General features: G+C 37.3%; 1 protein-coding gene across 1 annotated transcript in view; it reads right to left on the bottom strand.

Moving 5' to 3' along the window:
* The window catches only part of SLC2A13 (solute carrier family 2 member 13), a 361,921-nt gene that overhangs the window by 111,699 nt on the left and 232,773 nt on the right, over positions 1–17,449 (bottom strand). The window contains exon 5 of the mRNA XM_053557369.1: positions 3,513–3,676. Within this exon, the coding sequence (XP_053413344.1) occupies positions 3,513–3,676 (164 nt within the window). The remainder of the gene's footprint in view (positions 1–3,512; positions 3,677–17,449) is intronic.

Below are 17,449 nucleotides of genomic sequence, written 5' to 3'. Positions count from 1 at the left end.
TACAACAACCTAGATTTGAGTCTAATGTAGGAAAGATCTGGATGAAGGATTTTTCCTAGTGTACTGTGTAGTTTTAGCATGTACTTTATATTTAAGAGAAGTTTCTCTCTTAACCAACTATACCGAGATTTTGGAATTGTGATGCAATTTTTCCTAATAAAGATATTCTCCACAGGAAGTGACGTGTGTTGGATAAACAGCATTCTAAGTATGTGATGTAGTAAGTTACAATAACTACCTGGTAGAAGGCTCGGATTGTTAGAAATACTCAGAAAAATCTTCCCTTCTGACGACTAACTAGAGCAGTAGTTCTCACACTTTGTTTAAATATCACCTGTTTAAAAAACACATGCTCCAGATCCCATTTTCAGAGATTCTAATTTAGCCCATCTGGGATAGGGCCCAAGAATCCATATTATAAAATAAGCACCACTGGACAGCCTGTCAGTGATGTTTTCAGACATAATCTATTATCAAAATATATGGGGGATATAACAACAGTTGTTTCTGGCTTATTTGTACCAAAAAAGATACACAGATACAAACCTCCCACTATTTAAAGACTCAGGAGGCTGTCGTTAAATTTGTAATATCTACAAAAAAGACCATTTCTCTGAACAAGTTTGGAAAATATCAAAAGTCAGAAGACCACAACATGTCCTACATTTAAAATTATTTACAGACTACATATTTCCTATTTCTTGGTATAAAAAGTCTTTTGTACTGGCTTAGATACAGTTCACTTATAGCAATTTTTCAAGAATGAATACCTATCCAAAAATTACTTTGCTAAGATTGTTTGCTATTTTTAACTCACCATAATTCAGATCATAATAAAAACACAAAATAGGGAATAATACTGAATCAAAGGCTTAAGAATTCTAGGCTATAGCCAATTTTGGAAATTTAAAATAGAACAATATTCTAATACTTAGCTGACAGATCAATGACTGACATATCAAATACATGCTTAAAATACAGATGAATAAAACAAAGACATTGAAATAAAAATGGCTAGCGCTGAATCAGTATCGGACTGTGAAAGAAAACAACTATTGTGAGGGTCACAGGGGAGTAATAATGCACTTCAAGGCTGTTTAGCAAGAAGTCTCTTTCTGACGGTTTAAACTTCTATTGGCCATTATCTTCTAGTAGGATCTATTTAATTACAGAAGAAAACTAGAGCTGAGTAAATATTACTTACTGGTTGTACATGTACAAGAAGAGACAAGAAACCAGCCTTCTACCTCCTAAACTACTATAATACCTACTCTATCACTTTCACTGGCTCTGTCATGCAGAAATCAGACGGGTGGTGTCTCTCAAGCAGGAGAAGTCACTGTCTAGAATTTGTATTGGACGCAACTCAGGTGTTGGCGGTTTGGGCTGACAGAGATGAAGGCAGGAAGGTCAAGTGCCTACAGGTTGCTCATGAGAAGCAGTCCCTGAAATCTCTTGGTGTTTCTTTCCAAGTAAATGTCTTAATACTCCCTTCTAACAGTCAGGATGATCTCTGGAAATCCATGGGGCAGAAGACCTATGCTGAGAGAGGAGGAAACATGCTGTCAGCTAAGAGTTCAGGAAAGTTCCCAGATGATGAGGATGGAAGCTGATTTTGCCGTATGGTTAAAACAAGAGTCAGTCACTCTTGGGCAATAATAATGCTGTGACAGCTAAAGTGCTCTGAGCGCTTTACTCTTCCAGGTTATATTTTAAATGCTATCCATACACAGATGTGTTAAATCCTCATTATAACTCTATGAGGTTGGGATGACAATTAATCCCCATTTACAGATGATTAAATAGAACTTTGCCCAAAGTTAACACAACTCAAACACAAACAGTCTGGCTTTATAGAAATACCGGCTCAAAATTCTGTACAACTGATAAGAATTGTTATATTGGAATATAAAAAATGAAGGCACATAGGTTGCTTAAAAAAAAAAAAAAATGCTTAATCTACGGTTCTCCCCAGATCAGAAAAGCCAAACCCCAAATGGAAGAAGCGCTTAAATTCTATTTAAAAATTAGACCTCTTGCGGTAGCAATGTATTGGGGTCCTACTGAAAAGGAAGCGTGTCGATTAAAAATATTTGAAAGCAGCTATTATCTCTCTGAGAGTTGACCTGAACCTCAAACACAGTGAATGCAATTTCCAGCCCACTGTAGGAATTTATTTTTAGCACACTGCTGCTGATGGTAATCTATCCTTTTGCTGAGGCTTTACTATTCCAATGAGACAGCCCAATTCATTGTTGAATAGATCTAATAATTAGGAATATTTTTCTGTATTAAATAAAAATCAATGTCTTCATAACATCTACTAGCTTCTAGAAGAATGTATCTATTAGTCTTTTCTCCAGGCTAACGAACTCTGATCTCTTCAACAGGTTAGTGGATAAATGTATGGTTTTGGAACCTTCACTTGTCCCTCACCTTTCTTCACTTTGTTCCTATGTAGCTTGGCTGTAGGAAATCACCTATGCCCCTTAATCAGACTATCTCGCGCCTTCCCCCTCGGTGCTGATACTGAGGTCAGCTCACATCACTGGACTCGAGGGCTGCCACTGCTTCAGCAAGAATGGGAGGTGAAAGCGTTCTAGTCTTCCTTCTAAGGTGGAGATCAGTATAGGAGTATATATTCCTAATTACTGAGTTTGGAACTCAGAATGTATTTTCTCTTCAACTCTGGGACAAGTGCCTGAAACAGTCCTATTAGACCAGTGTCTTTGGTATAATTTAAGAATTAAGTAAATGCTATCCTGGAGATTTTACATTTTAATGGAAAAATGTATTCTCGCTCAGTAAACTTTTATAAAGACTTGGTCTAATTGACAAGTAGGAAAGTGTTTGTATGTTTGAAAAAAATTAGAAAATTCTATGATGCAACCATGTGAAGACAATGTGAAAGAGTCCCATTCTGTTAAGTGAAAAAGCCCCCGTGTTACAGAGAAATAATAAATGAAATGGGCAGAATTTAAACACAAAAGGTACATGAGAGTAATAAAGTTTAGTCTTATTTAGTCATTATAAAAAACACATTTAGCCAACTAGAATTTATCCTAGAACTTACACCTGTTTCAAATACAGAAAGAATCTTTATAAAGAAATTATAGGGGTTTTAATGTTCCATTGTTGTAAGAGCGTTGGGAAAAGATGCTACAAATTCATGTCCATTTTATTCCAAATTTTAAAATATGTCATCTTAAAATGCAAGATTCTGAATACAAAGTTTTTCAAAAAAAAAGGACAGAACACAAAAAGGATTATTCTTGTCACTTTTGCACCTTTCGGCAGAACTCAAAATAATAACAGAAAAATTTTACTCTCAGTAGATATAAATTATTCTTGCAATCCTATCACATTCTGTAACATTTCTTAAAAGCTCTTTTTTTTTTTGGTCTGCTATTTCACTGAGAACCCAGTATCAGAAATGGTATCAGTTATTACATTTTGGAAGGTTGTCGCTGTTGGAAAAAGTTTATAACTGAATTCTTCATTCAGGCACCTACCTGCTAAACTACCAAAGGTAAGCTTTCTGCGGCCCACTTTCTCAACAAGCCAGACTCCCACGAGTGTGAAAATGAAATTTGTGAAGGCTGTAACTGAAGCCAGCCATATTGCAATTCTGTCATCTTCAACACCAGACATCTGCAGAATGGTTGCACTGTAGTACCTGTGAGGCGAAGAATAAAACAATTGCTGTTGATAATTACTCAGAGAAAAAGATACCTCAAAAGAACCACCACCACCATGAAGAGCTTCAGCAATAACATCAGGTTAACGTGGGAAATCGGGAATGCCTTTGAAAGGATCACAATATAGAGACTGTGCTCAGACAAATTTTGAATTCTTGTGTATCAAGAAGACACCTAACCATGTAGATAGAGGGCTGAAGGCTTCTAAAGTGAGATATGCCCCCCAATAGGGAAAGTGGCTGCTGGTAGTTTCACTAAAACTATCAAGGGGAAGTTCCAAATCCATGGAATGAATCAGAAGTCATCATACATTGTGAATTAATGTCCTTAAAAGAATAAAGCGACTCGCTGCATAATAAGGAAATGTGATACAATGATAGAAATCCTTTATAAGCAAAGAATCTCTCCCAAGACAACAGAATGAATAAGAATGTGTCAGAATATATCTGTCCTTGTGTAGGGAGATGAGAAACTGAGAAGAGGTAGCTGACAATGGTTTCCGGTTCCCAGGAAAGGGTGCTCTTCGGTGAGGTGAGTCTGTAGCACAGTCTGTCCCATTAGGCTCTACAGACTCATTTTGTGCTAAATGAATCCACTGGAGACTGGCGCATGAAAGACCATAATGCCAGTGTGCTGATGCACAACGGCAGGTACGTCTGGCACATGGAAGGGTGACAGGTGTCTCACAGGACATTTCTTTTCTGGTGGAAATATGAGTAGTTAAATTATGTTAAAGTTGACCCTGAAACAAAACACTCCCAGGGAATCACTAATGAAATGTGATAGACTTCAAATTTTTTTTATTTTTTTATTTTCTAATCAGACTAAATTTATTCAATACCCTGGTAAAAGTTTTGATTATAAGTATCCAACAGTATAAAAAGTACAAAACAGATCTGTAGATTTCTAATCTATTAATACAAAGTGCATGACTACACACAGTACATCCTACAGGCCAATAGAGGTGGAAGGGAAAAAAGAAGACTGTGGTTGAGGTCTAGTAATAAATAAATAAATACAGAAGTAGAGATGATCCATATCATAGTATATTCTACCACCAATACTGTAGCCAAAATGTACAAAAAAAAAAAAAAAAAACATTTCAAAAGAACTCAGGAGGATGATCATGGCTGGACTCCTGTAATTCACCCCAAAGGCCGTGCGAGCCGGCCCAACTAACTGTGTAGTCTGTGCATATGGTGGCTTATAACATGTAGGCTTTTTCCAAGAGGAGGAAATATAAAATTTTTAGATTAAGAACTACGAAACTACAGGGTGCCCATAAAAAGTGGCTCACTCCTTACTGTTATACTACCCAATTTTTAAAATCCAGTTCGAAAAATGAAAACTAATCATGTCATTATAAGGCAAGCAAATACTCCTCCCTCATGAAAAATCTGAACTGGTAATATTTTTCACCTGAACTTTCAGAAAAGAGGCAATAAGAACACTTTGTTTTGGGTTCTTCAAATCATAAAGACACATTCTGAATCATGGCCTTGCCAAGCTTACCGCGCCAAAACAAGTCAGCTTTCCCCAAATCTGACGGTGGGCATCCAGGCAATTTGTTGAATCAAGCTGGATAGTTCCATAGTTAACAATCTACAGTTTCTGGCTATTTATCAACACTTGCATACTATTTCAAAAATAAACTGTTTTAAATACATTTATGCCTCATTGATTCATCAATGACTTCTGTCTACTATTTCTTAAAATTAATGACAATGGTTCTTACGTAAAATATTAACACCAACATGGACTCATTCATTTTGGTGAAAAGTGTTTTCCTTTGTTAAGTTAGGAAGCCAAACTTATAAATGACTATGCGGCATGAAGGATGTGCTTTACTGATCACACTAAAAATTATGCCAACCATTTTACGACTTTGATTTCTGACAGCTGTTGCACAAAGTGAAATTCCCAGTGGAATTATTCCCGGCATCATGAAAATTGTCTGTTTTGCAGTCAGAGTGTAAAGTGATGATAAAAATCATGAACACAATTCCCTCCATCTGAATACTGTCTTACAGTTTCCATGTTCAACCGTATACATTTTCATAAGGACCTCTGTAGCAAGGTCAAATCCACTGTAACCACTAAGAAACCACATGAATATCAAATCTAAAAAAAAGCAGAAAATAGAAATGCTCAGAGAAAATTCAAATATTTAACGCCAAAAGAATTTGATAATTGCCATGTGACTAAATTTCTGTGTCTTCTCAATGCTTTAAGAATTAAAGCAGCTAACACTGCCTAAAATAATTCTTCCAAATAGAGGCATGAAAAAATTAAAGAGAGCCTGTTTTGATGTTTTCTTTCTCAATGCAGTAAAATTATTAAATCACAAGTGCTAATTTAGAGGATAGAAGGGGAAATGGTATCAAACAAAATGGTCTGAATTTTATTTAAAATGAAAAATGTTATTAATACATAGCCATATATATTTTTTTATGATGCTTAAGTTTTAGAGGCAAAATACAACCAAACATTGGCCTGAGATTCCGCAACCTGCATTCTAACAGCATCTGTGTGGTGCTCAGGCCAGGTTGGGCAACATAACCACATGTTCACTGAGTATTGATTTCTTGAGTACCCACTGTATATAAGCTGTGTGAGCTGCTAAGATTCCACAGATACGTCATTAGATCCCGGTGGTGCTCACATGAACTAACAGTTTAGTATAAGAGAATGAAATGGAAAGAAATCATTTTAATTTCACAAAGTGCACCAGCCACAATTTGGCACAAAAGTCTAGAACAAACAATTTTATTTGATATAGAAGTTTCCTTGATTTTCCTGGAAATTAATGTTTGAATTGAGCCTTTAAGGGGTTTGCTAGCAGATATGATAATCTGGGAGGGTGCTGGGGGTTATGGAAATGACATAAATTAAGGACCAAAGTGCAAAACAGTATGCTAGGTCCACATATTTGGTACTTTACCTTGGTTGCTATCAAATGTATGTGAAAGAGAATTATGACATGAGGCTCCAGCAGAAGCTGCTTTGTGGAAGAGCCATGAATGTGATGCTGTGTTTTTGGCTTTATTCCATAGGCAATGGAAAATCACGAAATGGATCTAAAGAGAAGTTAACAGGATTGAATCTACTCTACAAAAAGATCACTCCAATGACAGCCACATAGGCGGACTGGAGGCAGACTGAAGAAAAGGCATACTGTTTGGAAGCTTACTTCAAGTCATTACATTGGCAACAGACAACTGCAGATTGTCTAGGTTCATGGAAACAGGCAGGGGCTGACATTGACCGACAGCCTTGTAGCTCCCTCTCAGTGAGAGCTGCAACTCCACCCCATGTTAAACCTGTCCTGTGTGGACTGCCTTGAGGTTCATCTTCATTTTCTTTCTCCAACGTTGGTAAAGGATTAATTTTTATTGTGGCCATAACAGATCACTACAAGTATAGTGGGTTTAAAACAACACAAAGTTATCATCTTACAGTTCTGTAGGCTGGAAATCTGACATAGTTCTCCCTGGGTGTGAAAAATCAAGGAGGTCAGCAGGGCTCTATTCCTTTATGGAGGCTCTAGGGGGAAATGGTTTCCCTGCCTTTTCCAGCTGTTAGAGGTCCCCTCATTCCCTGGTCAGTGGCCCGTCCCTCAATCTTCAAAGCCAACAACATAAGAGGCAAGTCCCTTTCATGTCACTTCACTTCTCTTTGCCTCCCTCTTCTATATCCATGCTATTATATTGGACCTACTCACAGATCCAGGGCAACCTGATAAATAAGGTAAACTGGTTAGCAGATCTAATTCAGTCTGCAACCTTGTCTTTCCCTCTGCCTGTAATGTAACATGGCCACAGGCTCTGAGGGACGTGTATGTGTGTTTTTGTGGGGATCACTTTTTTAGTATCAGAGTAAAGGTGCTAATAAGCAGTAAAATAAATAAAAGCCAACAGAGCAGACAGAAATGAAAGAAAGGTAAGGACATTCGCTTAAAGGGTAATCATTTCCAGAAAAAATTCAGGCAATAACTATATAATCTTTCACAGGGCAGGGGTTGATATAATTAAATCAGAATAATCCACAAACCTAATCTTTAGAAATCAGGCCAGGGACTTGTGAAAAGATACATTTAACTTACATTTTGAAAAACATGAATTCTAACATTTCATAAATAATGGTATCAGCTAACCATTTAGCTAATGGGTTTCCACTGTATCTACAATCTAACGTTATACCTTTACGTGGTAGTCTAAATTTTCAAGAGACTGACTATTCATTTCAAAAGACGTACAAAACATGAGAGGGTTCTCTGCAAAAAAATGATACCAACTGGAAAAGACTTTCTGTCCTTTATAGACTCAAAGCAGGAATGCCTTTTCTTTTCAAAATCATTTTGTATCTATCAGACAAACTATCATCTTCTTCAAAGATTCCCCAGGCAAACACTGGTTATCTCTCACATACCTTCTCTTCCCCAGATTGAAACTGAAAGCTTTACAACTCTCTATAGACATTTATGAACAGCAAACTCTGGAATTGTACATGCATGAGAGGTCGTGTGACACCCAGCTTTCACTCCTGAATTTAAGCCTAACAGGAAACAGACTTTGGTAATGACAACTTATTGTATTAAGGACTTTAAACAAGCAATAAAAGAATTAACATGAGTACTTAGCAAAATATATTGTTTAAGTTCCTATTTGAAATGTACAAAATCCAGTGTTTTCATAAATAATGATATCAGCCAACCATTAAATAATTGGTTACCACTGTATTTACAATCTTCTAGAGTTATACTTTTATACCTATTTGAACAAAACACCTTCTAGCGGTTTCTGAAAAGGCCACTTTTTTTTTTTGTAGTTTAATGAAACCACAGACTATTTTCTCCCCTACTATTACTAGTATTGCAGAAAAACAGGAAGAAATTAAGTATTCAATAATCATTGAACTTACTGAATTTATCTATGACAAAGTTTCAAAAAGGAATTAAGATTATTTAGGGTAAAAAAATACCTAAAACAAAAATTATAGAGTGATAAGAGAGAATAAGAGAAACAGAAGAGTTGGGAATGGTGCAGGGAAAGAGCTGAAGCAGACGTGCCCAAGCCCAGAAGTTTGAGGACAGTGTACTATGATGATGCCAGTAACTGTACTTACGGTCTTAAGTAGTTTAAATTTTCTAAATCAGGGGTTCTCATGCATGGAGAACCCGTTAAAAACATACACAATTCCAGAATTTCTGATTCAGTAAGTTGAGAATGCAGTAAGAACAAGGACCAAAGACTCCGTTCTTGGCAAAGGAAAGCACCCCCCGAAAAAGAGGAAAATTAAGAAGTAAGCTGAGTGAGTCAGAGCAAAGAAAAGTCAGCTAGTTTTCATTTAAGCTAGCCTAACAAGCTTCCTGCCTTTTCTGAAATTCTAGCCTGTTGGGGATACAGCTTACAAACATCCCTGATGGGTCTGTGAGCACTCTGAGGAAAAATGGTCATAGAAGAGGCTATGACAAGACCTAGAAAGATACTGGGTCAGCTCCTGTCTAGTAAACAGGCAAAGCAGATACCCTGTTTCCCCGAAAATAAGACAGTGTCTTATTTTAAGGTGTGCTCCCAAAGATGCGCTAGGTCTTATTTTCAGGGGATGTCTCATCTTTCCTGTAAGTAGGTCTTATTTTCGGGGAAACAGGGTACCCATTGTGGAAATTGGCATTTGCCTGGGGCAGAGATCAAGGGAATAGCTCAAGCCCTGAGATATGGGCAAAAGAACTTATATCCCTTATTGCAGAGGAAGATCCTTGATGGTGGTGATGGGAGGAAAATTCCTCCCTCCTACCAATTCCTCAGAGGAGATTAATGCTGGTGGCATTTTACTCCACAGGGAACTAGCAGAGTTTAACACCTCCCTAGAAATCTGTGTGTGTGATCTCAAGTGGGAGGCTCTCCCAATATAAGGCTCAGGTTTCAGATTTCTCAAAGCTACCCTTAAGGTTAATAATAATAACAATAGGAGCTGATATGCTCAATCAGAGAAACTGCTGGTGTCTTTGTTCCCTCCCTCATCTTACCCTCTGGGCAAACAGACTTTAATAAAAGCAGAGTGGAGCAGACACTTGGTGCCATTGCTGGAATCCCACAAACAGGCAGTGGACCCCTGAGCTCCCACTTTTAATTCTACTCTATGTCTCATGTCTCTTTCTTTACTGTCATTTCTAACTCTGTATTTCTTCAGTTGATTGCCACCAGTTTCCACAGGTCTTAGCGGACCCTGCCCCTGGGGCGGGGGCGGGACCCCAACATTTAGTGCCCACCAACAGAGAACAAAAAATTTGTGTTTACAACAAGTGTTCAGGTGATGCTGATGCTGCTTAAAATCACCTCCCCAAACCATTACTATAATCAATTTCTTTTCGCTATTCCCAAATTCCCTGACCTGTTCTCCCTTTGTCATATTCATGTCATAAACTCCAAATCTGTGTATATCTAGTTATTCTTCTACTCTTCATTTAAATGTGGTAGCTGAAGGGGTCTAGAGAACAACACAAATAAATTATCCTCACTTAGAATTCCCTAAGTTACATACTTTCTGACTCTCCACAGGATGGGGTCATAGGATGTCCCTGGGGAAAGACTTTATGAAAGAATTCCATGGCAATTGCAACAACAACAAAAATAAACAAATGAGACTTAATTAAACTAAAAAGCTTCTGTACAGCTGAGGAGACAACAACCAAAGAAAACAGACAACCTACACAATGGGAAAGGATATTTGCATATTTTGAAACAGACAAAAGCTTGACGACAAATTAATCAACATAAAAAGAGCCAAAAATCCCTTAGATCACTGGGCAAGAGAGATGAATAGAACCTTCTCTAAAGAAGACAGACAGATGCCTAACAAACATATGAAAAATGCTTATCGTCCCTAATTATTTGAGAAATGCAAATCAAAACCACCCTGAGATATCATCTAACCTCAGTGAGAATGGCCCACGTCACAAAATCTCAAATCTGCAGATGCTGGCATGGATGTGGAGAGAAGGGAACACTTATACACTGCTGGTGGGACTGCAAACTAATACAACCTTTTTGAAAGAGAACCCTCAAAGAATTCAAACTAGACCTCCCATTTGATCCTGCAAACCCATTACTGGGCATCTACCCTGAAGAAAGAAAATCATTTTACAATAACGACACTTGTACAAGACTATTTCATCTCAATTCACAATTACCAAAATGTGGAAACAGGCTAAATGTCCACCAACCCAGGAATGGATTAACAAGCGGTGATATATGTATACCATGGAATACTAGTCAGCCATTAAAAAAGATGGAGGCTTTACATCTTTTGTATTAACCTGGATGGAAGTGGAACACATTATTCTTAGTAAAACATCACAAGAATGGAGAAGCAAGAATCCTATGTATTCAATTTTGATATGAGGACAATTAATAAATAATCTAGTACACAATAGGAGGGTGGGGGAAGGGAGAGAAGAGACAGGGAAAGAGGGAGGGGGTGGGGGGTTCACGGTGTGTAACCCACCTTTTGGGAGAGGGACACAATTATAAGAGGGACTTTAACTAACAAATGGAATTGATGTAACCTGGTTCTTTGTACCCTAAATGAATCACTCAAAATTAAAAAAAAAAAAAATCAGAGCAAAACTAAATGAAATGGAAAAAAATTATAAAGGATCAATGGGGAAAAAAGGATCAAATTGACAGATATGTTGCTAGAGTAACCAGGATGAGCAGAGAAAAGACCCAAATTAGCTCAACTGAAAATGAAAAAGGAAACATTACAATTGTTATCACAGAAATACAAATCCCTGTCCATGAATACTATGAAAATCTCTAAACAAACCAGAAAATCTAGAGAAAATGAAAAAATTCCTTGAATATACAAATCTCCCAAGACTCACTCTGGGAAAAGTGGAACTCCTGGACAGACCTATAATGAGCTATGAGATTGAACCAGTAATAAGAAATCTTCCCATATAAAAAAAACCCCGACCAGATGGATTCACTGCCAAATTCTACCAGACCTAAAAAAAAAAAAAAAAAAAGAGCTGGTACTCATACGATAGCAATTATTCCCTAAGAGAGAGAAGGAGGGAATTCCAACCAACTCATTCTACAAAGCCAGTATAATTTTGATATCAAAGCCAGAAAAGGACCCCCCCCAAAAAAAAGAAACAACATGCCAATATCAGATGCAAAAATCCTCAATAAAATTCTAGCAAATAAATTTCAATAGCATATCAAAAAAATAATCTACCAAGACCAAGTGGGTTTCATCCTGGGATACAAGGATAGTTCAACATATGGAAAAGAGAAGCAAACACAAAGATCATACGCTTATCTCAATAGAGGCAGAAAATAATCATCTCAGTAGAGGCAGAAGCACCATTTGAGAAAATGCAGCACCACTTCATGATAAAAACCCTCAACAGCCTAGGCATTTAAGGAACATATGTCAATATTATAAAAGCTATATATGACAAACTCATAGCCAACACCATGCTGAAATGAGAAAATATGAAAACATTCCACCTAAACACTGGAACAAGGCAAGGGTGTCCAAGGTCACCACTTCTACTCAACATACTACAGCAAGTCTTACCCAGAGTAATTAGGGAAGTAAAAGAAATAAAGGGTATCCAAACTGGAAAAAGGGGATCAAACTATTGCTTTTTGTTGATAATATGATCTTCTGTCTAGAAAACCCTAAAGAATCCACCAAGAGACAACTGGAATTGATAAATAAATTCAGCAAACTGTCAGGTTACAAAATCAATTTACACAAATTAGTAGCTTTTCTATATACCAATGACGGTTAAGCTGAGAGTCAAATCAAAGGCTCAATACCATTCACAATAGCTACAAAGAAAATAAAATACCTAGGAATATACTTAACTAAGGAGGTGAAAGATCTCTACAAAGAAAACTATATAACAGTGAGGAAAGAAAGTATAGAGGACACAAACAAATGGAAAAACACGCTCAAGGACTGGCAGAATCAACACTGTAAAAATGTCTGTACTAGGCAAACTGGTTTACCTATTCAACCCAATCCCCGTCAAAATACCAACATCAAACTTAACAGTCTTAGAAAAAAATTATTCAGTGCTTTGTTTGGAACCAAAAAAGAGCCCAAATAGCTAAAGCAATATTAAACAGAACAAATCTGGAGGCATCACATTGCCAGACTTCAAACTAATACTACAAAGCTATATAGTAATTCAAACAAAACGGTATTGGTATGAAAATAGAGGCATAGATCAATGGAAAAGAACAGAGAAGTGAGATATAAAATCATATACCTACTGCCAACAGATATTTGACAAAGCAGACAACAATGTACACTAGAGAAAAGAGCTGTTCAAAATGAAAAGTCAGGGTAGCACCTGTGGCTCAAGGAGTAGGGACGCCGGCCCCATATACCAGAGGTGGCGGGTTCAAACCTGGCCCTGGCCAAAAACTGCAACAAAATTGAAAAGTCACATGGGAAAGATTGAAATGGGACTCTTATCTCTCACCACTAACAAAAATTAAATCAAGATGAACAAAAGGCTTACATGTAAGGCATGAAACCTTAAGAATTCTAGAAAAAAATGTAGGAAAAAATCTTTTAGATCCTGGCCTGGGCAAATAATTTATGACCAAGACCCCAATGGAAATTACAATAACAAAAAAATAAACAGGTCTTAAAAAATCTTCTACATAATTAGGGAAATAATCAACAGATCAAATGGACAACCTACAGAATGGGAGAAAATATTTGCAAACTATGTATCTGATAAAAGCTTATTATACAGAATCTACAAAGAATTAAAGCAAATCAGCAAGAAACAAGCAACTTATTGAAAAGTGGGCAAAAGACCCGAACAGAAGCTTTTCAAAAGAAGATAGACTAATAGCCAATAAATATATTTAAAAATGCTCAATGTCACTCATCATCAAAGAAATGCAGATTAAAATTACAATGACATATTACATTAAACTCAAGAGCCTGAGTTCCCAGATGCCCTCTTGGCTGGAGAAGAGTATATAAAAAATCCAAAAACAGTAGATGCCAGTATGGATATAGAGAGAAAGTAACATTTATACACTGCTGGTGGGACTGCAAATTAGTACAACCTCTATGGAAAAAAGTATGGAGATGCCTCAAAGAACTAAAAGTGGACCCACCATTCGACCCAGCAATCCCACTACTGGGTATTTACCCAAAGAAAAAGAAATCGTTTTATCGAAAAGACACCTTCAATCAAATGTTTATTGTAGCACAATTCACAATTGCAAAGATACAGAATCAACTCAAGTACCCATCAGTCATGAGTGGTTTAACAAAAAGTGGTATAGGTATACCATGGATCACTATTCAGCCATAAAAAAAAGATGAATTAATGCCCGGTGCAACAAACTGGATGGAACTGGAAACCATTATCCTAAATGAAATGTCTAAAGAATGGAAAAACCAACACCACATGTACTCACTGCTAAATTGAATTAACCACATGTTCACAGTGTGAAGGGGGCAGACGACAGGTAAAAATGTACCTACCGGGTACGATGAGCACTATCTGGGTGATGGGCACACTTATAGCTATGACTCAAGCATTACAAAAGCATTCCATGTAAACAAAACCATTTACATACCCTTAATATTTTAGAATAAGAAAAATAAAATACAAAAAGTGTATAATTCAGTGGCTTTTAGTGTATCTATGAGTAAATTTTAATCTCTTAAGAAACAATCCAAATATTTAAAGAAAAAATTACCCTGGAGCAGCATGAGAAAGGAAGGTAGAGGGGTGTTTATCTTCAATGTCCTGGGTTTTCCAACACACTTGCTACCACCATCCCTCACCTGATCAGCTACAATCCCTTCTACCTCACTGGCCAGTGTGAGTTCCCAGACGTCCTCCTGGCTGGAGAACAGTACATTAGAAAATGACTATATAGGACTTCCAAGCTTTTTACCCAAACAATGACACAGACTAGTATTTCCTTCCATCACTTGTTGTCTCTTTAGTTCCAAGATGTACCCATCTAACACCTCATTAAAACAAACAAGAGGAGAAAAGGTGATGGTCTATTTAAAATTCTTCTCAGGAGGCTTAAGAGGCTGAGTGTGAAAAAAGAGTAGGTCATGGCATTTTCTTCCTAAAAAAATATTCTTGGCATTGACTTTCCAAAAGCAAAAAGACAGTATTTTATTTTAAGCTGTAAAGGCCTCAAAGGTTTGTTTGTAAGTAAAAGTTTGCAAGAACTTTTAGCTATATAAAAGCAACATTTTAGATTGTGGTCACAAAAAACATGATTATATAAAGATACAGACTTTTATGCACATTATTTATAACTCTGAACCTCTGTGGAATCACAGACTTGGAAAATAGATCAAGAGCATGCAGACTACAGTGAAAAAGGCAAAATACAGAAGTATATGGAGGGCATAATCTCAACTATTAAAACAATCACAGGAAAACAAGGCACAATATCTGTAGGCAGTGAGATTTAGGAGCCCTTTTTTGTGTATTTTCAACTTCCTGTAATAAGCATGTATTATCATTTGAAAGCTTTGCTTAAAGTCTTAAAATTTTGTAGCTTGGAATATGTTATACATTATATTCAGGCACCATGAGCCTCCAAGTCTGTGACTTAAATCTAATATTAATTCAAGTAAAAAAAACATGAAATATTAACCAGGGAGAACTTATACATGTTATGTATGTCTAAAAAAAACAAATAATTTTTTTCTTTGCCAAACTTATATTTCCTTAAATGAAATAATCTATGCCCTCTATAGCTTGGTGCCTAAAATACTGCCAGTAAGACACAGTAATAAAATAAAATTGTTAATTCTGACTAAAGTACATTACTTAAACATTATTTTTTAATTCAACTTGTTAATATGTTGTTCAGGATACTGCATCCTCATTACAAGTGAAATATGTTTGTAATTTCCCCTTTATGGTAATATATTTTCTCCAATTTTAATATCAGGTGTATCCAGATTAAGTAGAATGATTTTGAAGTATTTCTTCTTTTTCTATTGTCTACATGATTTGGCATGATCTGTTTTCTGAAATTATCTTTTACTTTCATTTATAAATATTAGTTGTCTATTTTTTGAGACTTTGGAAAAAAATAGTAAGTTAACTGATGACTCCATACTGAATCTCAGAGTCAAAGCATCCTATGATAGACATACTCTTATCTGACAATGTGAATGTTACTTTCTTTGCACTATTATTATTGCTTAATATTTTGATGCAGCAATCATCTTATTTCTTTTCTGAATGTATTTATTGTCGTTCATTCTTTACGAGGTCTTTGTTTCTAGTCCTTATCTTAAACATTGTTATTGTTATTAAAATTTAAGCCTTTTTAATTCTGTGAAGGCAAAAGTAGAAACCTAATAAACACATGTATATGTAAAAAAAATTAAAACTGTTACCTTAACTATTCAACAAATATTTAGATACAATAATGGTAATAAACATTTTATAGAAAATAACAACATAGGCTAAAAACAGTGGCTCACGCCTGTAATCCTAGCACACTGGGAGGACAAGGCGGGTGGATTGTTTGCGCTCAGGTTCGAGACCAGCCTGAGCAAGAGCAGGACCCTGTCTCTACTGAAAACAGAAAAACTAGCTGTGTGTGCTGGTGGGAGCCTGTCCTCCCAGCTAGTGGGGAGGCTGAGGCAGGAGAATGGCTTGAGCTCATGAGTTTGAAGTTTCTGTGAGCTGTGACGCCAGGGCACTCTACCCTAGATGGCAGAGTGAGCCTCTGTCCTCAAAAAGAAAAAACCTCACAATATAATAGCCAAATGTCTCCGTTGGATACAATTAGATATATTTATGCAGGGACCAGTCTATGCCATATGTGGCATAGAATATAAATAAGAAGACACTGTCTGAGGACTGTTCAGGGAAGTTGGGGCCCCCATTCTGCTGAAGGAGCCCACCACACACGTAGGGACACTGAGGAGAGAAGCTTGGCAGCAAGGGTGACGTGCCCCTGGACCACGGAGGCCGTGAGAAACCACTCCTGACACGCCATCCATACCATCAGCGACTTCCATCAGACATATTACTGTTTCTTGGATTCCAGGATTGAAAAATACAAAAGGGCAAGGAATTTAGGGTGCTGGTTACCACAGGGTTTAGGTAGGAGAGCATTTGAAATCAGCCAAGGATCATACAGGGAGAATTCATAGAACTGGAGAGACCAAAAATCACAGCAGGATGACAGACACCTACTAGATTACTGACTAGAAAAACTGTCGTGGCAAAGATGGATGTCATTACCAGGGAGGAAATTCTTGATTTTGATTTGATAGGAGATGCCAAGAATCTGAGCGGTGGCTGTCTTGAAGAAGAACTTCTGGGATAGGGGTGATGAAGTGCTCTCCATCCCTGGGCACAGACAGGCAGCAGGACTGAGTGGGGAAGGGGGAACAGTGGAGGGACAGGATGCTGTCAAGGCCAGCAGGCTCGCTCAGGCCCCAAGAGCTGAGGCCAACACACAGACTGACCTCACTGACATTCCCCAGTGACATTCTCCACTTCTCCCCAATGATGATTTCATCTCCCGATGATGAAAGGCGGCAGGTAAAGGAGAATGCAATCCCGTGAACCCGGCACTGAAGGAGTCTGCTTCATGAAGTCATCGAATGTGTAAGCAGCACAGAGATAATTCCTGTATCAAACAGCCCATATCTGGTAAATTTCCTCTCTCTCTCCTTCTATAATGCCGATGAAGTACTTGTATGTCACTATT

The sequence above is a fragment of the Nycticebus coucang genome, chromosome 12, assembly GCF_027406575.1.
Source record: "Nycticebus coucang isolate mNycCou1 chromosome 12, mNycCou1.pri, whole genome shotgun sequence".
Lineage (NCBI taxonomy): Eukaryota > Metazoa > Chordata > Mammalia > Primates > Lorisidae > Nycticebus > Nycticebus coucang.
The sequence above is the reverse complement of the archived record's forward strand: the minus strand, read 5'-3'. Positions and strand labels throughout refer to the sequence as shown.